At 47.7% G+C, this 24,656-nt stretch overlaps 4 protein-coding genes and 2 non-coding genes across 9 annotated transcripts; 1 reads left to right on the top strand and 5 right to left on the bottom strand.

The window, feature by feature from the left end:
• Positions 1–321: 321 nt before the first annotated feature.
• Positions 322–3,580, bottom strand: LOC117843469 (small ribosomal subunit protein uS4y). Its single transcript, XM_034724056.2, has 3 exons — positions 3,428–3,580; positions 1,928–2,309; positions 322–700 (listed from the first exon to the last, which is right to left on the bottom strand). Exons 1-3 carry the CDS (start codon positions 3,453–3,455, stop codon positions 526–528), a joined length of 585 nt encoding a protein of 194 aa, XP_034579947.1. The 5' UTR covers positions 3,456–3,580; the 3' UTR covers positions 322–525.
• On the bottom strand, positions 1,126–1,213 carry LOC117846657 (small nucleolar RNA Z162). Its single transcript, XR_004638385.1, has one exon. It is a non-coding gene; the product is annotated as a small nucleolar RNA Z162 (small nucleolar RNA).
• On the bottom strand, positions 1,562–1,652 carry LOC117846656 (small nucleolar RNA Z161/Z228). Its single transcript, XR_004638384.1, has one exon. It is a non-coding gene; the product is annotated as a small nucleolar RNA Z161/Z228 (small nucleolar RNA).
• A 36-nt stretch (positions 3,581–3,616) lies between the features above and the next one.
• On the top strand, positions 3,617–5,608 carry LOC117844488 (pentatricopeptide repeat-containing protein At1g26900, mitochondrial). The gene has a single exon (XM_034725184.2). It carries the CDS (start codon positions 3,757–3,759, stop codon positions 5,416–5,418), a length of 1,662 nt encoding a protein of 553 aa, XP_034581075.1. The 5' UTR covers positions 3,617–3,756; the 3' UTR covers positions 5,419–5,608.
• Positions 5,609–5,642: 34 nt separating this feature from the next.
• LOC117843466 (transcription factor BHLH062) lies at positions 5,643–8,486 on the bottom strand. 4 transcript variants are annotated; one of them, XM_034724054.2, is made up of 5 exons: positions 8,330–8,486; positions 8,126–8,251; positions 7,391–7,506; positions 6,780–6,907; positions 5,643–6,450 (listed from the first exon to the last, which is right to left on the bottom strand). In XM_034724054.2, exons 2-5 carry the CDS (start codon positions 8,185–8,187, stop codon positions 5,830–5,832), a joined length of 927 nt encoding a protein of 308 aa, XP_034579945.1. In that variant the 5' UTR covers positions 8,188–8,251; positions 8,330–8,486; the 3' UTR covers positions 5,643–5,829. The 4 variants fall into 4 exon arrangements, with proteins under 4 accessions (XP_034579945.1, XP_034579943.1, XP_034579944.1 ...); XM_034724052.2 differs by having other exon boundaries at positions 8,126–8,218; positions 8,330–8,464; XM_034724053.2 differs by having other exon boundaries at positions 8,126–8,214; positions 8,330–8,460.
• Positions 8,487–9,698: 1,212 nt separating this feature from the next.
• LOC117843468 (origin of replication complex subunit 6) lies at positions 9,699–12,655 on the bottom strand. Its single transcript, XM_034724055.2, has 10 exons — positions 12,464–12,655; positions 12,346–12,392; positions 12,137–12,241; positions 11,973–12,053; positions 11,599–11,710; positions 11,451–11,513; positions 11,238–11,325; positions 10,977–11,068; positions 10,083–10,176; positions 9,699–9,987 (listed from the first exon to the last, which is right to left on the bottom strand). The coding sequence occupies exons 1-10, from the start codon at positions 12,581–12,583 to the stop codon at positions 9,902–9,904; spliced, it is 888 nt and encodes a 295-aa protein (XP_034579946.1). The 5' UTR covers positions 12,584–12,655; the 3' UTR covers positions 9,699–9,901.
• Between the last annotated feature and the right edge of the window lie 12,001 nt (positions 12,656–24,656).

Below are 24,656 nucleotides of genomic sequence, written 5' to 3' on the forward strand. Positions count from 1 at the left end.
TAGCTTTGCATACTGAAACTTTTAACAAGGGAGGTTTATTTCTGCTCCAAAGCTCCATGGAAACGGATTAGGTTTATTTCTGCTCCCAATCTCCATGGAAACGGATACAGAAATAAACCTCCCTTGTTAAAGTGCGAAATAAGTGGCAGCGCACGGAGGCAAATTATAGTGCTCAACACGGCAACAAATTCGGGTACTCGTGAAACAAAAAGGCTTTTACGTTCATGCATTTAAAAAAATGTACAATTGGCATTGGCAACCGATATGATCCAGAACTTCAACCAGCGAGTCGGCTGGCCTAGACTCCCCCAGAGGCCAAACGAGAAAATAGCCACGCATAACATACATTTGATGAGGTCCGAAACATGCAAGGCTTGAAATTAAAGCGTCAGTTGATCACAAAATTGTCTACCATAGCCGGATTCTGAATTCAAGACCACCAAAACTCAGGAATAACACCTAAGGATTCCAACAAGGTTCATTTCACATTTCAACCAATTGCTGTCGCAAAATCCTATGCAGCTCTTACTCTTCATCCTCCTCGCCGTCACCACCACCGCCAGTGGCCTTATTCTGGTTCTTTCTCTTCACTCTTCCAGCAGGGCCGCCACCCAGAGGGCTGGTGAGGGAGAAGTCGATGTGCTTCTCGGATTCAACCCTGACCATGAATGACGGAATGTTGACGAGCTGCCTCCCCACCCTGTGAACATACAAGGTTAGTACAACGGGACAAAATGAATGTCAATCACAGTTGCTCAATGAACCCAATTGCCAAATTTACTGGACTGCGGCAAGGATTTATAAAGTATGGATTGCCATGACAAATGAAAAACATTTGTCATCAAAGTTCATTATCAACGGAGTATAATACTCTAAAGTGATACATGTTACAAAACCTCACATTATGCTAAAGCAGCTGTATGGAAAGAACTCAATTTTAGCAGACTCAGGCAAACAATGAAATGTAGCACTAACCATGGGAAACAGAGATAACATTGTTGCTTCCAGGTTTGAAAATGGCAAAAAGGATGAATGAATTAAAAAGAAAATCCAACAGAAATTTGACGACAATCAAACATTGAAAGAACCCAAGAGAAACAGAAACATATTAATTGAACATCCAATAGGGCACTCAGAATGAAAAGGACATAAGAGTCATTGACCTTCTGGCCTCAGAGATACATTAGCAAAATTGGCTCCTCATTGTGCCACAGAAAATATAAAGATAAATATTACTAATAGCATGGCAGAAATGAGAAGGTATAAAACAACTTACACCAAAAACACTGATTTAAAAACTAAATGTCAATCTATGCAACTGTGATCCAGATGACTTACCATGAATTTTGAACAAAAAAATATTATACCCTTAACTCAGAAACTACATTAAAATATAAGCAATGCAGGACAAAAGGCAGTAGAAACCATTACTGAAACACACTAAAAAATTTAGAGTCATGTCACCAGGATTACACTGCAATAAAATGAACCATATAGAAAAGGCAACAGTCACACAAAACTATTCCTCATGGTAACAAAAAAAAGTATTGAATTTGTCAAGGGGCATCAGAGAAATATGACTGCAACATTACACACAAAGTGTCTCAGACGACCGTCGTGAGAATTGCACATGGTTTTTCATCATATGGCCCATCAAAGATCAACTTTATCATTACAGTTAATATATAACCAGTAGAAGCAAACAATACCAATTGTGAGAAGAAAAGGGCATTGCAAATTCAGTATGAACATAATAGCACCCAACCATTATTTTCATATATGGCATCCAAATACAACAATTCTAAGGAACAACAGTCATATATACAAACAAAACATAGGAAATGCTTATGCTCACAGTTACCAATTCAACTCCCTATGAGCATTTTATGAAAAAACTGTAGATTTTGATGCATAAGTGGATACAAACCTGATGTGGCGCTGCCTGATCAGGACACGGGCGTGGTGGATGGACTTGGCCATGCCATTCTTAAAGACAATGGTCTGGAGGCGGCGCTGGAGGAAGTTCTCAACAGTGAGGGCAAGCACGTAATCGAGCTTGTTCTGACCCTCACCAAGGAGACCATAGCGGTTCATGCGGCGGAGGAGCGCCTCACCCTCAAAGATACGGCGGGGGTTCTTCTCATCCAGGGTGAGCAGCTCCCTGGCTGCATTTCTGATACGGCTCAGGGCATACTGCACACGCCACAGCTCACGCTTGCACCTCAGGCCGTACTCACCCACCAGCTTCAGCTCAGCATCAAGGCGCTCCTTCTCGTACGGACGCCTTGGCTTCTTGAAGGTCTTCCCATCTGCAACAAGTCACAACATCATTAGTTACTTATGGCATTGGGAAAATTAGCTTCCAGATATAACTAAAAACAGTGGAACCTGTAACAAATAGTATACACAGTAATAAATTTATAGTCCCATAAAGTTTACAGCAAGCAAAGCACAGCTAAATGCCTTGGATCATGTTCATAATCAGTGTTAGGGTGAGGAAAAACCAAAACTGCAACTGAAAAATAAGGCTTGGTGTTTCCTCTGAATTATTATCCAACACGGTTTGATCCCGGTATACATGGGTCTGGTTGGTTTCCTGGTTAGCCTAGCCTGGCTCGTATCCTTAAGCCAGGCTCCCGCTGCTCAGGCTCAACGGATGCAATATGAGTTTGATTGGTTGCCTGCATTCATCCGGACAGGCCATGGACAGAAGTTGTTTGGTTGCCCGCACAAGTACATCTCGCATGAGATAAAATATTATAAACAAATATCATCATGATATTTATCGTGTGTAAGCATATTTTAAAAGTTCTTAGTTTACCTCATTAAAACTTAAATCACCTTTAAAAAATATTAATATCCCTTAATATACACTAATCACTTGCTTAATACGCTCATTAGCCGGTAGCCACCCGCATCCATCGAGCCAGACCCCGGTGAAACGGACCTTATCTGCGTTCCCAGGAGCCTGGCTCGGTGGTGGGTTTTGCATGCGCAGAGCCAGGCTGACCACGGTGTCAGGCAACCAATCAGCTACATGTTGCATCCGTGGAGACTGGCTGGAGCTTGGTGCAGCCAACCAATCAGGCCACATATTTCAAACCAAATGCATGCCCGACATATTCACAGAACCGAAATCACCAAAACCAAAAGCTTATACTCTAGCGCCTGAATTGCTACCAGGGCGTGTATATGAAAAACATGCTCACCATCTTATACTACATATGGTGTTATTCAGAACCTACTAGCACTGGGAACAAAGGCAGAGCATTTCCCTTTTCCAGAACACAACACTACTAGATGCTCCTCATGGGAACATCAGCACGAACTGGATCGATCTAGGCAGCAGCGTTTCTCGCAAGTTACAAGGCAGCACGCTTACAATGCAGTGGAGAAGGGGATCATGCAGCGGAGGAGGGGATCTTACAGTTGCGGTAGAAGCTGACGTGCACCATGGCTGCCGCGGCAGGTAGGCGCGGTTGGTCGTCGAGCTCGCCGCCGCCGGAGGAGGTGTGGGGAGAGATGGAGGCGCGGGGGTGGGAGACGAGATCTTATAAGGGAGGTAAACCCTAGCTTTGATTAGGTGGGCCGGGCTTGAATTGCTTGCGTCTGTCTGTTCACTTATTCAGAGATGGGCTACTTTTGCTAGATGGGCACCATGAATCCGGCCCACGGCGACTTGCTCGGGCGGGCCGAACTGGTCAAACGACGAAACGCCTCCGCCGCGAACTCGAGCGCCGCTCGTCCAACCGAGCGATGCCGCCGGGGAAGCCGCTGACGGCGCTGCTCAAGTCGGCGACGAGGCCGGGGCACCTGCTCCAGCTCCACGCCCTGATGCTCAAGTCCTCCCACTTCCCGCACAACGCCTTCCCCACCGCCAGGCTCCTCGCCTCCCCGCTCGCGCCGCTCCCCTACGCGCTCTCCCTCTTCACCGCCGTCCCGCGGCCCACGCTCTTCCACCACACCGCCCTGCTCCGCGCGCTCTCCACGTGCCCCTCCGCGGCATCCCTCGCCGCGTCCCTCTCCATCCTTGCCTTCGCGCGGGCGCGCCTCCCGGTCCTCGATGAGTTCGCGTTCCAGCCGCTGCTCGCGCTCTGCGCGAAAGTCCCCGATGACGCCGAGGCAGCATCCATTGGCAAACAGCTCCACGCGCTCGTGCTACGGTACGGGTTCCTGGACGTTGTGAGCCTGCGGAACGTGCTGTGCCATTTTTACTGCAACTGTGGGGGCATGGCGGATGCGCGGAGAGTGTTCGATGAAATGAAAGAGAAGGACGCCATTTCTTGGAACACGGTGATCGGGGGCTATGTCAGGGCAGAGGATGTGGGCACAGCGGTGGAGATGTTTACCGCGATGAGATGGTCTGGCATGGATGTCAGCCTTACTGCTGTGATCAACTTGATTGGGGGTGGCTGGCGAGGGGAGTCAGTTCATGGCTTCTGCGTCAAGGCGGGCCTCTGCAGTGATGTGAAGGTTGCGGCAGCAATTGTGAGGATGTATGTGAGGGAGGGAAGTGTTGATTGTGCAGGCAAGGTATTTCAAGAGACAACCAGACGGGACTTGGTGCTGTATAACTGTATGGTGGATGGCTATGCAAAGGCTGGGCGAATTCATGATGCAATGGACTTGGTTGAAAGGATGTGGCAGTCCGGAATGAGACCAAGTTCAGGGACGCTTGTGGGTGTGCTCTCTGCGTGTGGAGCTTCAGGGGCATTGCCAGCTGGTTGCCGCGTCCATGAGCTTGCTCAGGAGGCACGGCTTGAGCTTGACACTGCGCTTGGGACTGCGCTTATGGATATGTACTTCAAGTGCGGGTGCCCCAACGAGGCAGCTGCAGTCTTCGATGAAATGCGTGATAGGGATGTGAAGGCATGGACAGCGATGATAATGGGATTCGGAGTCAATGGACAGCCAGGTGCTGCTATCTCCCTGTTCTGCAGGATGGAGGAAGATGGTGTGGCTCCTAACGAGGTCACCTTCCTCGCGCTGCTGAACACTTGTAGCCATGGCGGGTTGGTGCAGGAAGGTAAAGAGTTCCTGGAACGCATGGTGCGCCATCACGGTTTGTCTCCCAGCCCTGAGCACTACGGATGTGTCATTGATCTCCTGGGAAGGGCAGGGCGGCTAGACGAAGCTTATGAGCTCATACGAAGCATGGCATCCCGGGGTGATGCTACGGGTTGGAGAACGTTGCTTGCAGCCTGTAGAGTCCATGGCAACGTAAAGCTGGGGAGGATGGTGCAGGCGCAGTTGGATGCCATGGGCCACTACCATCCGTCGGATGTCATTCAGCTGTCGAACACGTACGCATCGGAAGGCAGGTGGGACGAGATAGCTCGGTTGAGGGATTTAGAAGCTCAAAAAATCTCAGTGGAGCAGAAGGAAGCAGGCTGCACCTCCATTGTTGTGTCCTACTAGTGTATCCAGGATTTGTTGAACTAAAGCAACAACCAACTCAACTCAAAGTGGCATTCCCACTGAGGAAAATGTACTTGTGTAATTAACAGTGGTAACATCAGAAGGTTTTTTGTTCAGAGCTATCCATTAAATGCATGTACAGAACTACAGATACATAGAAAGTGATTAACATGTTTTCTATTATCTGGTATTTACTCTTTGAACTTTGGCCTGACACAACAGACTAAAAAAGATAGATTGCTCCCATCAAAGTAACTAGTTGACGAGTAAGTTCAGCTGATACAGAGTAAAATGATATTTACACACGGAGGCACAGAGACGTATAATTTTCTTTAGCACACTAGCTATAGCAAGATACAACTAAGAAACTTCTCAGGTTTTGACCAGATCTCTCATTCTGTACTTAAGCTGTTAATGGTTGCCTACACCACCTTCCTCTCCACTACCAGTAGTGCCACTGCTACATTGCTCATCTTCCATTCTAGGAAGGATTGGATATACATGTACAGGCAAAGTGGCCATTGTTGTTGGGTATCTTGCCTGCGGCCGCATCACATGATTAGAGATCCCCTGGTCTTGTGGTGGTTCAGTATCTTCAGTGGATGCAGCTTCAGGGAAGAGCTGTAGCTCCCGCCGTGGGGCAGTATAAGATTGATCAAGGACTGCTAGCTGTTGCAGAGGGGGTGCCATTGTTGTACTGACTGCTGGGGCAGTATAAGATTGATCAAGGACTGCTAGCTGTTGCAGAGGGGGTGCCATTGTTGTACTGACTGCTGGGGCAGTATAAGATTGATCAAGGACTGCTAGCTGTTGCAGAGGGGGTGCCATTGTTGTAGTGACTGCTGGATGCGACAAATGTTGCAGTGCAAATACCGTGGTTGCGGGATGAGGCACTGTACGATTTGACCTTGTCACATCATGACTCCAGATAGGGTTGCCTTCCATGTGCATCCTCAGCTCATTTTGCAGTTCCGAGATTTCAGTGCGGATCATGTTGTTTTCATCCAGTAGTTCATTTCTCTCCAATGCAACCTGTTTTGTAACATGAAGGAAGCACATATTGAATCAGTGGCAAAGACATAGCAAGTTTTTTCAAGTGGTAACAATGGCATGAATTATTTGCTAATATATTCTGAAAGTATTACCCAGCCTTAATTCAATTTTACATTAATGAAACTGGGCCCCTAGGGTAGCAAATTCTGGACATAGCAAAACAAAATCCGGACTTTCTTGTTCATAAAATACTACATAGAGATCATCAGATTAATCAAACTTTCACAATGAATTTAACCAATATCCCCCAAGTCACATGCTACGCATGTGGGATTTCTGAAATGAGAAGACCATACACCCGTACTTACATAACGAGATTCATTCTTCAGTGCACCATTCTCCTGTCGAAGAGATTCTACTTGTGAAAGTAGATCCTTAAGTATTCGAGTAGTGTCGCTCAATATGCATGCCTTCCCGTTGTTCTGCCTATCAGGTTCTGAAAAGAGATGACAAACATTGCTTAGGAAGAATATGAATGTAACTTTTAAAAAATGAGTAATTATAGAGTTGAGACAAACAATCAATAGTCGTAGACACATGGATCACTTGGTGCAAATTTTCTGTCTAGAAACGTTAAGTGTAGGTTGGATTATCAGTCCAGATTAACCAATGACCATGTAAACATATTTTTCCCCCTACAGTCCTTCACATATGTAATGACACTCAACTCTGAAACTTGCAATCCAAAACTCTACCTTCAAGCACACAATTTCACTAGCCATGACCAACAAATAGCAACCACACACAGGTTTGTCTCTAACTGACCTGTAAGCTAAATTAATCTGCAAGTGATATGACAAACAAAATGACACTCCACAAAAAATACACCATGTATTATTCAAAGTTAAAAAGCAAACACTTAAATGCCGTGCAGCTAGGAATGATAAATTGCAGATTCAGTTTGTAACAAAATACATACCTAGCATATTTCCAAGCTCACCAAAGAGATCATTCTGCTTGTCCCGCTTTCGTTTCTCCCTCTCAGATTTATGCACTTTCTTGGGAGCCTTCTTTTCGCACTTGTTCAAGATAGGCCTGTCAAATGTTCAACATCAACACTAGATCGTGTCACATGGCTTATAGCAGATTGGTACATTTTTTGTAGGGAAGGGAACCGTTCAAGATGTAGTAGTAGAAGTTTGCTAAATCACAAGTCATGCTCCAAGAATATAACAAACCTAAACCGCTCTGGATCTCCATTATCCACAAACTCAACATAAGAGAAATTACTGACTATCCAGTAAAAAATCTCCACATTTGTTCCCACTAGTATACAGGTCAGGTGCAGAGTATACACGGCTAAGTGTGTCGATAAATTTCCATATCTGTGTTTGGCTCAAATTTCTCATGAAGCCTCCTTTTTACTCGGTACACGCAGGAGAAAACTATGTATCAATTATCATTGTATACTAAAAAAGAGGTTTAAACCAATTTGTTACACATGATTAGTTCTAGATTCGCCCATGATTAGTTCTAGATTTGCCCATGGACAAGTGAAACACTACCGAACGACAAAGCCTAGGACTAAGGAGTGAGGATTGATGTATAGCTAGTTCACTTCCGAACGACACCTAACGACCTACCGCGATCAAACTCGAAAGAGGAACTACAAAATGTGTCTGTTTCCTTTTCTGATCAGTCGCCGAGGGCTCACCCTTGAACGAGCTTCTCCGTCGGGGCCGCGGCGGCGCCATGCGCCCTATCTCTGGGCACCATGGTGATCGAGAGACTTGATTCGATAACCTTCCTGCGCAAGAGCTCCGCATCAGTTCCCCACACCCTAACCGCATACCAACAGCTTGTTCGTCAACCAACACCGAGGGGGGGGGGACAACGGGTTGGGGAAAAAATTCCTCACCTTCCCAAAAAGTACCTCGGATCGAGTCCAGGATGGGACAGGGCGATGCGACGCGACGCGGCAGGATTCGAGGGCTCGGCTCTGCTCCGCCGTCTGCTTCTTCGATTGCGCGAGAAGAGAAAGGGGGGCAGGGAACAAGAAGAAGAAAGGGGACGAGGGCGGGTCCCACGCCGAGTCGTCGATCTCCTCGACGGGGCGGGGCCGAGGAGAGCCCGGGGAATGCGATGTCTGGCTCGCTGATCCGTGGGGCCACGGCGTGGTGTGGCCCGCGTGAGGGTGGAAAGGGTAGGGGGGGGATCCGGTGGGCTAGACGGCGACACAAGGGGGGCGTGTGGGAGGCACCCACCTCCCCCCGCCACCCCGGGCGTTCTCCGCCCTGGCGCGTGCTCCTGCGTGGAGCCAGGACGACGTGACGTCGGCACGTCGCCACCACCAGCGCATGTGCCCGTCAGTGCCACGCCTCCCTTCTTTCCTGGACAAAAAAAAATGGCTTAATTAGTGAGCAAGTGTTTGGTTTAAGATTAGTACACGTGTATGCCAATTGGAAAAGGTTTTGTTTGATGAGGTTGGAAATGATTAAGAAAAATATAAACAGCGTGCAAAGTGACGGCGCCCAAATTAATTCCAGTCATCCTCGTTCTGAGGAATTCGAGTACTCCGATTCAAAAAAAAAGAAAAAAAAGAATTCGAATAGTCCAACAGTCCAAACAAACCATCGATCCTTCTGATCAAGCCGTTTTCGATTCAACGGGTTGGTGAGCCTGCGGGGTCGGATCCCGCAGGGAAAGTCGGGGACGCGTGGTGGGCACACGCGCCCAGGCGGCGCCGTTGGGCCGGGACGGTAGTTTAGCCGGCACCCACAGGATGGCTCGTGCCCTGCGGCCCCCGCCCGCGTGTCGCCGTGCCCCTTTGCCTGCGCCTGCGGCCTCCGCCGAAGACTCCATGGAACCAGCCCCAGCCAGGAGGCAGCCACGCGCCCAGACGCACACGGCCACACCCAGCACCAAGGGCCATCCGCCCTTCTCCGATGCGATGCCCATCTCTCCGAAACCAGCAGATCACGATTATACAAAATAAAAGTACTGCAGCTTAGGCTAAAGTACAAATAGCCTGCATTAGGTTAAACGCAACGAGCGTCACAAGCACTTTTCCTTGTACTTTTTCAATCTGGATGACTAAGTTCCTTGACCATTTCAGAGATATTTTGGTATCATCACATATTTTACTAGTATTGAACACTATAATCTAGTCATCTTGATGCTCACTCGTCACTCGGACTAATGGTCGCCACCTAACACCAGTGCGTCAGGCTGTCGGATGCGCTAATTGGGCTGACGGCAGCTAGAGGACCAAGCAACTAAGCAAGGGGTAATCAGGAACCAAAGACACTTCTCATGTACTGTACTATATGAACAATTGAACATGTCCATTTACACCAGGATGTTTCCCGGTAAAATTTTCCATGGATAAGTTATGCAACAAAGATGACATGAAAACAAAGATGTCCCTTTTTGCATTAAGAAGAAACTTCTCCTTCTCAATTCCATTCTTGTAAGGAGAGTTCAGATTCGTCTAGTTGGCTGCTGAAGGTACTTCTAAGGTGATGTCTGCAGGCTTCTTGAAGTTAAGCTGAGCTTGCCTCCTGGGCTTGGCAGGGTCTGAAGACAAAATGGAAGGATTAAATTCGTCAGACAGGTGACTAGGATAAGATTCACTGACTAGAGAGGGATGTGGAGCAGTTGAAAGCACTAACCTGGTTTTGTTTGCTTGTTGGAGGAAAGAACTGACGACTTCCACTCATTGTATGCTTGCTTCTCCATCTTCTTGCGCCTCTTGTGAGTTGGTAACTGGCATGAGAGCGACAGAGTAATCAGACAGGGGTCCTTCAATGAACAGGCGTAAGAGGCTAACAGGAAAATTTTCTTCAAATAAAATAATTTGTATAAATTCTTTTTTTTAAAATCCATATAAACATCACAGAAGTAATTTCAGCAGGTAAACGGTTGTGGATGCAAACTAGACCATGCTTTAACACATCAAAACATCGGAGGATTATATTCAGTTCAATGCTGCATCTCGTTAGGTACTAGTACAGCAGATGGAGAAAGAAGCATAAAAGCTTCCTTAAACTTGAAAAAAACTACCATGAGTTCAGGCATTGTTATACATAAGAAAGGACTGAACGTAGTACTGATTTTACGTGTCTTTTGGCATTTCAGACTTCAGCCACCTAGCATGTAGATAAACCTCCTATTTGATTGCATTTGACTCAGCCAGGGCATCTATTGATGACTGAAATTATTTGCCTGCTAAAACCAGGATTATATATTCATTCTAAGAGGCTGCAGCCTACATTTCATGCAGGCAAGACAAGTATAAGAAACTATGATAGTAGTGAACTTACACTGAGAGTTCAAACAGGATGGCTAGTAAATTATAACTTATACGCAAGATCATTTTTCATAAGGCAAGGTGTCTCAATGTATCATGTTGTGCCCCATGGCATACAATTCAAAAGATAGATAGGCTAAACTTCGGCAGTCATTTGTTCATTACTCCTCAGTAATAGCTTCATGACGCATTTCAGTAAGAAAAAAAAAAGTGCGATCGAGAATTCACATGCAATCAGCAGTAATCAGGTACATACGTCTAGTTCATCTTGGTCATCCTCTGAGGACTCGTCAGATGAATCACTGTCATCCTCATGTTTCCTTTTGCTTGGCAGAACATCCAACAGTTCTACAACCAGAACAAAATGTAGAAGTTTAATGGAGGAGCTCAGCATTACAAAGATGTACAAAACTCCCAGGAAAACTACATACTTTGCGGCGTGCACTTTCAGATATGTAGAGTGAATAAATAGCTTAGTGATGTAAGGAATGGATTATGAGTTAGTATATATAGGTACCTCTATTCCCTTTGATGGACTTCGGATCCTTCTTCTCCTTGGCTATCCCAAAAACATCAAAGCACAGGTCTGCCATTGATGTTGAAACCTGCAATCAGAACTCAGTCAGAAAAGAGCATTTGTATTATATACAGTTCCAAGTGACCACATAGCACAGATGCACAGTGCAGATATGCACACACATACAAAGAAGATATGAATAAAATATATTACCGTTGTAAACTCGGTGCTGGATGTACCACATAGATCTATCAGCTTTAGTTTGTCAACTTTGAGCTACAGAAAAACAAGGAAAGATTCAGTACTACAAAAGTCAAATCGTCTATTGCGTCACAGAAGAACAAAGTACACTGTTAATCACCTTGTGCCTCTTCGCACATAGATAGAATGCTGCTGCAGTAAATACCGGCCGACCAAAGTCAGTGCTTGCCCGCCGAGAAGGTGGCAAAGCAGCAAGGAAGCGCTCCTTGTAACTGAAGCAGATAAATTCAATACATAGTAGTCAGTATAACACTGCAGCATCACTTGGCATCTCACCCTTTACAAACTCGAGGATAGTTCAAGTTCATAATGACATTGTCTACAACTCATGGCGATTTAAGATAAATTCGGAGTCAAATGACAGGGACGTTCCTAAGAATTTTGGGAATTCTGGTAGTAGAGTTAGAGTTGAGGTTCTGACAATCAACTCAACATGTAAGTGCAATCAAAATTGCTAGGAGAGACGGAACTTACAGTGATAATCCCTTCTGAACAAAAGGTATCAGCCTGACACAGCCAAACTGGATGCCCAACTCGCGCACATCCAACGTTGTCCTACAAGAGCAAAATTCACTATATTAATCACGGGTCACGATTGGACGCATCGACCAGCGAAACAGAAGCGAAAAGAAGCATACTTGACGCCGAGACCATTCTGCAGCGCATTGAACGATCTGATGTATGCCTTCTCAGACATACCGCTCATACGCACAGCCTCCGCTCGGTCAAATATCACCTGGAACCTGCGCAATCAACAAACAAAATAACACGGGTCACATAAGAATCTAATAAAAGGTTCCCTACGCGGGCATTTCATCGAACAGTTGACCAGCAAACCGAAACTCACTTGGACGCGGCAATCTCCAGGCAGATGATGGCTTTGCAAACCTCCCCCTGCAAAGCACAGAGGTCAGAGACGGATCCGCACAGGCGGGTGAAGGACGGGAGCTCGGGAATAGGCTTACGATGCCGAGGACGGAGGAGTCGAAGTTGACGTCGCAGAGGCGGCGGAGCTCGCCGGCCTTGCGGACGACGGGGCGGGACTCCGAGAGGCCGAGGCGCGCGGCGATCGCCGACATGTCCATGGTCGCCGGCGCGTCCGTGGGGGATCGGCGCGGGGAGCGGGGGCGCGGGGCGGGACTGTGGGATGCGATTTTGGCATTTTGGCGGGGAGGGAGAAATAGCTGCGATCTGGGCGGGCGAGGGATCGTTTTGGCGGGCGAGGGAAATGGCGGGAGGGCGGGATTGAAGCCTTTGGCGCCTATGCATCGGGGTTTTCCTCTTGAGGCTGGTGGGGCCGGGGGTTGTGGGACCTGGCTGGGGTGTGCTTGACTAACTGGTTGGCATGCTGACTGTTCTGCGTCGATGGGCTGAACTGAGCCAATGGCCATTGGCCCATGGCCCGGTTCTTGGCAGGGCATTGTTTTTTACGGTGGATAATGGGTCAATCTCAAATGTATATTTTCAATTTAATTGAATTTGAAAAGGAAATATAGAGCAAACCCTCATGGCTAAATTGAGGAATAATATTTCACTTTTCACACCTACTCAAACTTTTTAAGCGACTCAAAGTATGACTTGATTTGGTCGATAGGTGTAAGGCGAGTATGCGACATGGCTCTTCAAAATTGGACTTTCTCCATTTCGTGCTTAGAGATGTCACGGCATAAGCAAGTTTAAGTGTTTAACATATGGGCCTTCCTAGTGTTGAGAGTTTTTTTTCTCTAGGAGAAAGAAAACCACTAGTGAAAGGGAAAATAAGGTCCCATTGAGCTTTGGCTTCTTGGAAAGCTGATTTTTTGCCTTTTACTCCTAAAAGGGTGGCTTTTCGAGACCTAGGGATGAAAACGGTACGGGAAATTCCCGTCCCGACTGATACCGTATACTGTATTAACCGATCGCATACCGTTTTACAGGAAAAATAGGAAATGAGAAAAAAATCCGAGAATTGTCAGCAGGAATAGGAACGAAATCACGAAAGGAGTTTTCTCGACCGTATTCACGGTTCCTATATTCAGTCGGGAATAATACCGGCGGTATTCCCGTATTTTATACACCAAAACCTCATATTCAGCCCACGACAACATGTAGCCCACGAAACCTCCCGCGCGGCCGCGCCACAGGCCCAGCCCACCTCCCGTCCGTCCGCGACTCCCGTTCGTCCCAGTCGAACAAAACCAGCGGCCAAACCCTAGCCCTGACTCGGCGACTCCCATCCGTCCCATTTGTGCCATGCCGCCGCCTCCTCAGTCCTCTCTGCGACTGCGAGTCTGCGAGCGCTGCCCCTGGTCGGCCCCAGCCGACGCCACCCCCAGCCGGCCTGACTCTCGGCGTCCTGCCTCCGCCTCGTTCCGTTGTGCGTCCTCGAGGCCTCCGGCCTCCGCCTCGCCAGGCGCCAGCCGTCCTCTTCCCACCCCACCGCCGGCCCCCGCCACTCCCAGCAGGCCCGACCTCCAGCGGACCAATGACGCCGCCGACTAGGGGTTCTGCCACCTCTGCTGCTCCAGGCACCGGCGCGCCGCCTCTAGGCTCCCGCGAGCCGCAGCCACGTTCTTGCCACCGCCCCCAGCCGGCCATACCCCTGACGCCCCACCTCCGCCTCGACCCTTCCGCCGGCCCCTCTGCCCCCGCCGCCGGACCATCGGACCAATGACGCCGCCGATTGGGGTCCTGCCACCTCTGTTGCCTGGTGTTCTGATGTGAACTTGTGTTCTGTTGCCTATTGGCTTGCCTGGTGGAGACGTGGAGTGCTGGGCTAGTGGCTGCCGGATTAGTGTTTGATTGTTCATCTACTTGCTTGTTTAGTGTTTGATTGTTCATTTGTTTGCATATGGATTATGCATGGTTGCTATTGTTGCATCGATCTCACTGTTTGAAGTGGTTACATATATCGATGTTCCCGTTTTGTGTTACCGCTTCCCGATCGTAATCGACACGTTCCCGATCAAAATATTCCGTTCCCGATATCCCGTAATATCGGATTCATTTTCCCGTCCGACTTTCCCGTTCCCGCTTCCGTTCCCGGCTAAAAAATACAGGAGTGGGAATGGTTAAGACATTTCCCCGACTGTTCTGACCGTTTTCATCCCTACTAAGAGCTAGCTTCTCCAAAAGCTTAGGTCGTTTGGCAACTTTTTGGATGGTGAGGTGGGTAGTCTGTCCATTGGGATCCACCTGTCAACCGCATCTTTCTTCATCTTCAACTTCTTCAATCTCTCACCTTTTGCCCCGGCGCCCGTGCATTCCCGCCGATGAGCTCGCCCCCGCAACCGTGCACCTGAGTTCCCCCATGGCCGAGCTCGCGCTTGTCCCTGCGCTCCTCCACACGACCTCCCAGCCTTCTCTTTACCTCTGCAGTGGTCGGCCCGGTCTGGATCTAGAGCAGGGTCGCCAGATGGGAGGGGGAAGGTGGCTCTGATAGGGTCGCCAGCCTACAGCAGGGGCACCTCGCCAGCCCGGAGCAGCCGCGCTGGCTTGGAGCAGGGGCACTGGATCTCGAAGATGCGTTGGGGGAACCAACGGAGAGGGGGAGAATTGCTGGCGGGGACGAGCAGGGAACGGCGGCATGCCGGCGGTGGCCCTTGGCTAGCAGCTCCAGGCGAGATTTGGAGGGTGCGGCGGGAGGGATGGGAGGCGCACAATGGCGGGAGGGATGGGAGCGACGGGCGGCCACGAACGGTTCCGAGGAAAAGAAAATAACGATTCGCGAACTTGGTGGCAAAATTACAACGAAGTTGGTGTGAAAGCTGTGGGAAGCACATGTATCCGAGCTTTCGAGCTTCCCGTGCAATCTTGGCTTTCTTGAGCTTCTTGCTTTCAAGAAGCTCAGCTCGCAAGCCAGCTGTTTGTTTGGACTTCCAGCGTCCAGAAGGTAGTAGGAAGTCCAAATAAATAGGATTGATAAACCATCCAGTTTGCGAAACGATGACAGACATCCATCAACTAAAAAATGTTGATTTTAGTCATCCAAATGATCGGATCACCATAAGAAAGATTCCTTGTTCTCGCTAAATAAGGAAAACCATAGTGTTTTTACTTATTGATTGTTACCCCCTCTATTCAAAATACATGTTGTTTTAGGTTTTTTCGTGGACAAACTTTTTCTACTTTAGCCATCAATATTAAAAGAATTGATTGTGTAAGATATGTTATTACATTCAACACAAAAAAGTAGTTTAAATTAATTAATTACCTTACTTTCAATTGTTTTATTTTTTGTATAAAATTATTGTACGAAGCTTCATCTCATAGACCATGACAATGTCACAAAGGACATGTATTTGAAATCGGAGAGAGTATTGCAAAACTCACACCATTGAAGTTGGGTGCATGCATACCTGAGCTACAGCTATCGCTAGTCACCACCTTAGGCCCAAAAACTGCGACTGCTTGCTCTTGGATCTTGTGGAGACGGTTTATATCAAGCTCGTGTAATTGTGTAAACCATCGAGAATTTCATCCATTTGCCGAGGGTGAGCGACTATTAGAAATGCACGTCGACGTCACGTTGCCTTCACTGGAATAAGTGCGCACTAAGTAAGAGATAAAGGTGTTCGTAGCTAGCTGAAATCTTTTTCACACAAACATATGAAATTCCATAAATTCTGTTGTGAATCACTAGAATTAGTGATCAATTACTTTAATTATGTAATTAATTAAACACGTGATTATCACATGGATTAGTGATGTCATTAGCAGTTACTAATTAGGGAGACACCTTTTGGTGAAAGGGTCACTTCGTGAAGGGACAAACCCTTCCGAACTATCACCCCCATGCTCCTTGGACTTGTATAAATATGTAAATAGTACATCAATGAGATCATGTCATTCCATTACATCATTCCACTTTTCCACTTTCTAACACGTTCTCAGCCACTTTCGTTCTACATTGAGCGCAAGAAGAAGGACAGAGGCTAGAGGGCCTCACCATCACTGGGTAAGATGGCTTCTGGAGACTTACATTTCATTTCATTGCTCTGGAAGATTTGTTTCCTTACCATTCCTCTTCATGGTGGCCGGCGATGGATCCCTGAACGAGGCCCCAGGATTTGCTTCAACAGCAAGGGCCGTCACTTCTTTGCACGTCATGGTCACCGTCCTACAGGACGCCGTGGTTGACGTGGTCGCCGCTTCCATGGTGACCGTGGACGTCGTGGCTTCACTAAATGGGGACGCTGGTCACCTCGTTGGCGCAGTCCTCACCGTGCTCCACCACAAAAGCCCAAGCTAGCGGCCTGGCCCTTCACAACCTACACCACGCCAGGCACCGACGGCCACACGCAGTTCCTATCGGTGTTTAGATCCGGTAACCTATCGAGGGGGTGCCTGAGGTAGTGTTTGGTTAGTGGGACTCGCTAAGATTAGGAATTCAAAGGTAAACACAGACACATGATTTAGACAGGTTCGGGTCGCTAGATTGCGTAACACCCTACGTCCTGTGTGTTGGTTGGATTAAATTTCTTTGGAGGAGATCCCTGCCTCACCTTATATTGCTGGGGGCAGAAACACGCTACGTCCTATGTGTTGGTTGAATTGAATTGCTTTGGAGAGGATCCCTGCCTCGCCTTATATTGCTAGAGGCAGGGTTACAGGTCGGTTGTTTACAAGAATACTAGTCAGATTTTTACAAGAATACTAGTCAGATTTGACTAGGTGAGTCCTACTCTAATTGCTACGAGTAGTTTTTCCAATCCTCGACTAGTTCCTGTCTTTCCATGTAGACTACATCATCCTGCACTGTAGCCTCCATGTCAGACACGTCTCGGTATCCAGCCCTATATCTAGAACTATCCAAACCTTATGGTGGGCCCATAGATATATGTACGACAAGCTTCGGGTACTTTTTAGTCAAATACAACAGTCTGAGTACTTTTGTAGACCTCACCGACCAGTTTTGGTGCTCTTAGAGTACTTCATCGTGTTTGAGTCTTCAAATGTACCCGAGCACTGCCATGCGGCTAGAATGTGTTCAAGCCTCATTTAACTTGATCTTGAATCTTCAATCTCGAATTTTTTTTATGGACGTGCGATGAAAGTCGCACTCCATATGGAGTAGCCCCCGAGCCTTAGGTTGAATCAAAGAATTAGGCTGAGGGTCAATCTGTAATTTGCATCTCTTATCCCTTAGAACCTAGAGGAAAAACTTTTTAGCCGATGGGCACGTGGCACACCGCCACCGAGCCGTTACACGACTAGCTTGGTGGATATAAGGGTCAACCTTTGGTCAACATGACCATCCATCAACAGTAACCTTATCTCTTTTGAAAATACTGGTAACTGGTAATCAGGTGCGAATTCTTTGGGTCCATTAAAACCTGAATATTCCTTTATTCCTGCTGCTATTACTGCGCTGCGTTTATAAATAACGAAGGAAAACATCCCTTCCATTTTACCTTTGCCATCTACTCTCAACTTCTGCACTGAATCCCTAGGGCCGCCGCTACCCAATCCTTGAGCGCTAGCACCGCCACCCTCACCACTTAGCCCCCAAGCGTATGCGAAGGAAGACCCTCGTGGAAACAAGGATGGGGAAAAAGCAGCTGCAGCCAAGGCGGTGGAAGGCGGGAAGAAGAAGGTGGACAAGAAGAAGGAGATCCAATTGCTGCCCCCTAAGTATGAAAAGACGGACCAAACTGCGCCGCCAACTCCAGCATGCGCGTGGAAGCGATCGTCGCTGAAGGAGGAAGACATTAAGGTGCTGGTGGCAGCCAACCTTCTCCAAGAAAAAGACGTCATCAATTGGAGGCCTGCCTTTAGCAGCCCTTGGCCAATGGAGGAGTACCTGGAGAAGACGGTAAGCATCTCGCATTTCATCGAATGTGGCCTGGCTTTGCCTGTTTCTGACTTCTTCCGAGGTTTGCTTGATCACTACAAGTTGGAGTTTGTACACCTCAACCCCAATGTCATTCTGCACGTCGTAATCTCTGTACATTTGTGCGAGGCTTTCTTGGGGATCCAGCACTATTTCCAGCTTTTCCGTAAGTTTTTCCACGTCAGCCCAAGATGCAGCACACCGAACTAGTCGGCGGGGCTGGAATTCAGATGAGTGAGAAGCTCTGGGGCATGTACTTGGATTATGAGCTCGTAGACTCACATTCTGGATGGAAAGAGAAGTGGTTATACATCGGCAACCACGATCCCAAGGTCCCTAAGATGACAGGCTATCGCCCGACTTGGAATAACAGGTGGCTGGACGAGTCAAGCCACGGAGACTGCCTGCAACTACCCAAGCTCCTGGACACGATAGCCAAACTCAAGCAAGAAGGGCTAACAAGAGTTGGGGTAGCCTTTAGTTTCATGAAGCGGCAAGTTCAACCCTTGCAACTGCGGTGCACCTAGGGCTATGACTACTCAGGTGTCAATGACCCGTCCAGGATGTCTCCAGAAGAACTTAGTGTGGATGAGGTCATGGCGCGATTGAGGCATCTCTTCAAGAATGCGGGAAAAATCCTGACGATTGTGCGAGAGTTCTACACCGCCAACCTACCAAGAACTATAAGTACACGTGGCAACAACCCCTGAGTATTCATTTTTGGCAAATTTTGATGTACTAACTTGTCTGCTTGTGCAGGAAGATATACACTTTTAACTCCTCCTCCTCCCGAATCAAAACACATTGAAGCTGCTCCTCGCATTCATACGGTAGCGAGTGTGAGTGAAGTTGTGGAGGAGGAAGAAGAAGAAATTGAGTCCTTTAGCAGCTCTGATTCTGAAGCTGCGAAGGACTTTGCACTCAAGGCCCGATGATCTCACAAGGCTAGGTCATCCTCCAGATCGTCGAAGTGCACAGCTGAAGATGATATGAAGGCTGCGTTGGCTCCACCACCAAGGAAGAAACGGACCGTCGCTGGGAAGCGTGCCGTTAAGAAGTCTCTAACTGTCGAAGACGTACCTCCACTGGTAATAACCTTTGAGGAAGGGCAAGGTCCTGAGGATCGAGTACTAGTAAACAAATATAGATTAAATAATAAAAAGGAAGGGGAAACCGTTCCCTGTTTTACACGATGTTGGAGTCTGGACTCCGCAAGATGTTGATCAGCGCTCATGTTCCAGGGAGAGATGGCGACGCTGAATCCGTGGGCCCGGATCCTTGTACCGGCCACCGCAGGTTCTAGCGTATACCAACAAACGGCCGCACGCAACGACTTCCTCCAAGCGTTAGTCAATAGCTAGGGCCAGTTCAGAGTCTTGCACTGCCGCTACCGCTCGACGTAGACAGACTCAGCCGAACATTGATGTAGGTCGGCGTTGATGGAGAATCTTAGATGCGGGTAACGATGACAAGGCGTCAACTCGAAAAACAAAACCAAGCTGCGATTTAAGAACTCGAAATAGCATGTCGATCTAACCATGAGGTTAGGAACGACTCACCTGATCTTCTAGGAGACATTGTTGATGACTGCCTCGCTTAGGAGGATCTCATGATCACCTCTACCTAGCACTTCAACTGTCGGATTTAGTGATCGATAGTCCACTAGGGGTGCTCAGGTGGTAGATTTGTAGGCGGGGGAGATCGTAAGCTCGAATGGTAACACAGAGGCGCAAGGTTTAGACAGGTTCGGACTTCCAGAGAGTAATACCCTACATCTTGTGTTCTGGTGGATTGTATTACTGGTATGAGTTGCGTTGGCTTCACTACCCTTGGAGGGTGTCCCTAGCCACCTTATATAGGCTGACAACCTAGAGTTACAAGTCGGATAGGATATAATCCTAGTCGGTTGTTACAAGGAAATCAATCTGAGTCGGTTTACAACATGAGTCCCACGATATCTTGGCGGAATCTGTTCACCTAGCCTCTGAGCTTGTGCTTCACGCGTCTTCATGCCTTGCTCCGCACGCCATGGTTGGGTGGAGGTCACGTGTCAGGCTGGCTAGTATCCTGGTCGGTGGGGACCTGTGGGTACCCTTATCCCTCAGTTGATGATCTCAATATCATTAGCAATACACAAGATATAATGAAGCACACAACTATCTTAAGACGGAATTTGAAATGAAAGATTTAGGTCAAACCAAATTTTGCTTAGGCTTACAGCTTGAGCATCTCTCAACAGGGATTTTAATACATTAGTCTGCATATATCCAAAAAATTCTGCAGAAATTCATTACGGATGAATCATATCCATCCAAAACATCTATCATTGTTCGATCTCTCGATACAGATAAAGATTAATTCAGACCAAATGATGAAGATGAAGAGTTATTGGGACCAGAAGTTCCATATCTCAGTGCCGTTGGAGCGCTAATGTATATCACAAATTGCATAAGGCCTGGCGTTGCATTTGCGATAAACTTACTAGCTAGATATAGCGCTGCTCCAACAAAATGCCATTGGGCGGGAGTTAAAAATATCTTCCAATATCTCCAAGGCACGATAGATCTTGGATTATTTTATAAATTTGACCAAGATAAAACTATAATTAGATATACAGATGCTAGCTATTTATCTGATCCTCATAATGTCATATCTCAAACAGGATTTTTATTTTTACATGGTGGAACTTGCATTTTTACATGGTGGAACAGCTATATCATGGAAGTCATCAAAACAGACTCTTGTAGCCACATCCACAAATTATTCTGAAATAATTACATTATTTGAAGCTTCACGTGAATGTGTATGGTTTCGCAGAATGATTAATCACATACAACAGTCATGTGGTATGGGTTCGATCACGAATCCTACAATTATCTATGAAGATAATTCTGCTTGTATAGCACAAATGAATACAGGCTATATAAAGAGCAATATCACAAAATATATTGCTCCTAAATTATTCTATCCTCACGAATTACAGAAAAAAGAAGAGATAGAAATCTTGTAAACCAAATCATGTGATAATCTTGTAGATTTATTCACAAAGTGCTTACTAACATCATTATTCCATAAATATGTTTTTGGAACATGTATGAGACGACTCAAAAATTTGCAAGCATCGGGGGAGTCATTCCTTGATATAAGTTATACATAATCTTCTGATTATGAATATTGCACTCTTTTCCTCTTAAGTTTTTCCTATCAAGATTTTCTCATATATATGTTTTTAATGAGGCAATATGCATTCCAAAGCGATCATATATGTCATATAACATTTTCTCCTATATTTTCCCTAAAGGGTTTTAAAGGAGTTTTTCCTATGACATATCTACACTACTCCTTATATTTTTTCCATAGGATTTTTTAAAGAGTTACACGAACAACGTTTACAAGATCACATGAAACAATTGATAAGGGGGAGTGTTGTGAATCACTAGAATTAGTGATCAATTATCTTAATTATGTAATTAATTAAACATGTGATTATCATATGGATTAGTGACGTTAGTGATCAATTACCTTAATTATGTAATTAATTAAACATGTGATTATCACATGGATTAGTTACTAATTAGGGAGACACCAACTTGGTGAAGGGGCCATGTCCCTTCCGTCATCCCATACCTCTTGAGCTTATATAAATATGTAAAAAGTACATCAATAAGATCATCCCATTCTATTACATCATTCCACTTTTCCACTTTCTAACAAATTCTACACAAACTTGCATGGCTAGTAACTGAGCTACGCTTAGCTTGACTATAGCGATAGGCGATCCATCTGCTGACACGGACGGCCGGGCACCGGCCGCCCACGGAAACAGATCCGCCTATAGGATTTGACAGGAAATCAGGAACGGCGCGCCGTACCAAGGATTACCATCCGGTTCGCGTGTTACCCTGGCACGCACGCACGGCGACGAACCGCGCCGACGCCTGTGAAGCCACGACACGCCCCCGCCGTCACGGGCCACGAGTAACGCCGGAGCCAGCCGCAGCCAAGCACCTACGGCCCCTGGCACGCTCGCACTACGCGAGATGGATCCAACCATCCCTGTCTGGAAGCCCCGTTCGACGGGGCATCGTCCGCGGGCGAAGGACGAGGAGGAGGAGGAGGAGGAGGAGGAGGGAGCCGAGCCCGCCGCGCGCACCTGCCGCCAGATGCAGCCACCCCACGCGTGCCTTCCGCGCGCGGCACGGCGGGCGGCCGCTGCGTTCGGACCCTGCGCCATTCAGCGGGAACGCGTGGTGACACCGACCCGGACGCGCGGCGGCGGGCTCCGGCCGGCCTCAGTCACGGTTCCGTCGATCGGTGGCGCACGGGCGCCGCGCGGTGCGCGTCAGGTTTACGTGCGCGCCATGCAGGACCCGTGCGTGCTTCGTCGCGCGCCCATGGTGTGTGCGATCGTGACCGTGCCGACCGATCGATCGACCGAGGAAACGACGCTCCTCCTGGCTCGGCCGCCCCGTCGCGCGCGTGCCGGGTCGCGGTCGCGCCTCGCACTGATTCCATAATTCCATTGACTTTGCGCGGGTATCAGACAGAGACATCGCGATTAATCTCCCAAGCTCTACTGTTCAAATTACGCGGCGAGTGCCCATGATTGCTCCTGAACAGTGGCCACGGATGATCCACCGTCGATTGGCGCCTTTCCTAACCATCCCGAGCTGGCTTCCTCTCTTCCTCTCCACAGAAATATGATCCTTCAGCTCGAGCACAGTTACTGCGTTCCACGACAGAACCATCACACTGTTCGGTACGATCTCTGGACAGGGCAGCGCCGATGGTGTGCGGCGGCAGTCAGCAGCCTAATTTGCTCGTCGGACTAGACGAAAGTCTACAGGGAAATCTGTGGACAACATGCCGGTGCTGAAATGAGGAGTACCATGGCCATGGGTTCTTGGAGGACATTACGCGTCGCTCCAATTGCATCGTGCGTGTGGAAGCTGGGGTCTCCGTTGAGCAGTTAATGAAGAAACATGCCATGTCGGCCAGCCTGTGCAAGCTAGCAAGTAGTAGCAAGCTCACCGAACTGCCATGGCGCGCCCACGGGAGATCAGGATACACGGCATACTGTACAGGTGCGCCCCACAACACTTTGCCAACCTTTTCTTTTCCCTTTTCATCTTTTTTCTTTTTTTCCTTTTTCTTTTTTCCTGTACCTTATATCCTTTTAACTTTTTCCACGTTTGTCCACGGGGTGTGACGCTTTGTGCCATCACGGCATAATGCAGTCGGAGTTGTCACTAGCACGTAACCTGTGACACTGTAACATGCCTGCTCTCAGCTCCCGGCCCTCCTCTTCTGTAAAGTGAGTGGCGGACGCCAGAATCAATAACCAAGGTGTTAAGCCGATGTTTTGGTCAGCTATAGCATTCATGATCTGCACCCGATCACCAATGCAAGAGCCCACGAACAGCGCTGGGACAAGATGGGAAGCTATACTAACATGCAATGTTTTGTAGATGGGCGCGAGATGTTATCTCCGTGTTCGATTAAAAAAAAACTAAGACACGAGATGTTCAATGGGCATGATAGCAGCGCCCTGAGGTACGGCCAAGCGAGTAGGACCGCAGAGCGAAGCATTGTGTTGATTACACTGAGTAATTAGCATCTCACGTACCGTATGGAGTGGGTTTTGTTCGTGTCTGATGAGATGATGATCTTGGTTGCACTGCTAGTACCCGATCGAGGAACCAATGCGAGAACTGAAACAAAGAGCACGGCACCTCAAGGGCAAATTGCAGTGCACCCCACTGGATTGGCTGCAAACTGAAGATGGGTTGCCATGTAGACAAGGGCATGGGGGCCATTTTGTGACTTGTGTGTCATTGTCAGTAGGAGAAAAATTCACCACATGCTGATGTAATCTCCAAGCGCTAAAACTTCTCGTTTCTTTGCAAGTGAGGGAAAACCTCCCTTCCAAAAATGTCTCGAATTCAAAGGTGTTGGGGCCATGTGGCTTGAATATGTGCTCCATATTCTCCCAGACCCTCAGAGCATTCAAGGCCCCGATGCAAAAGCTTCAACAAAGCCTGGGCGACTGGGTCAGAGAGCCGTGAATGCATGCCATGGCATACGACATGGCCATTTGGCAATTTGGGCGTGCAGGGTGCCCATGGATGGCTGCCACTTTAGTCCTTTTCACCATTTTTACAGCTTGGAAAATGAAATGAAATGAAATGAAATGAAACGAAATGAAATGCATTGCGTGCATGATTGATTGGTCGTTGGGTGCATGGGCTGGCGACGAGGCTGTGTGCCCGTGTCGTCGTCGCCGGGAGTCAAGCCCATCACACATGTCGTGAATTTAAGGACTGCTAAGTTCCTGTTTTCTTGTTCTG

The sequence above is a fragment of the Setaria viridis genome, chromosome 2 (assembly GCF_005286985.2).
Source record: "Setaria viridis chromosome 2, Setaria_viridis_v4.0, whole genome shotgun sequence".
Lineage (NCBI taxonomy): Eukaryota > Viridiplantae > Streptophyta > Magnoliopsida > Poales > Poaceae > Setaria > Setaria viridis.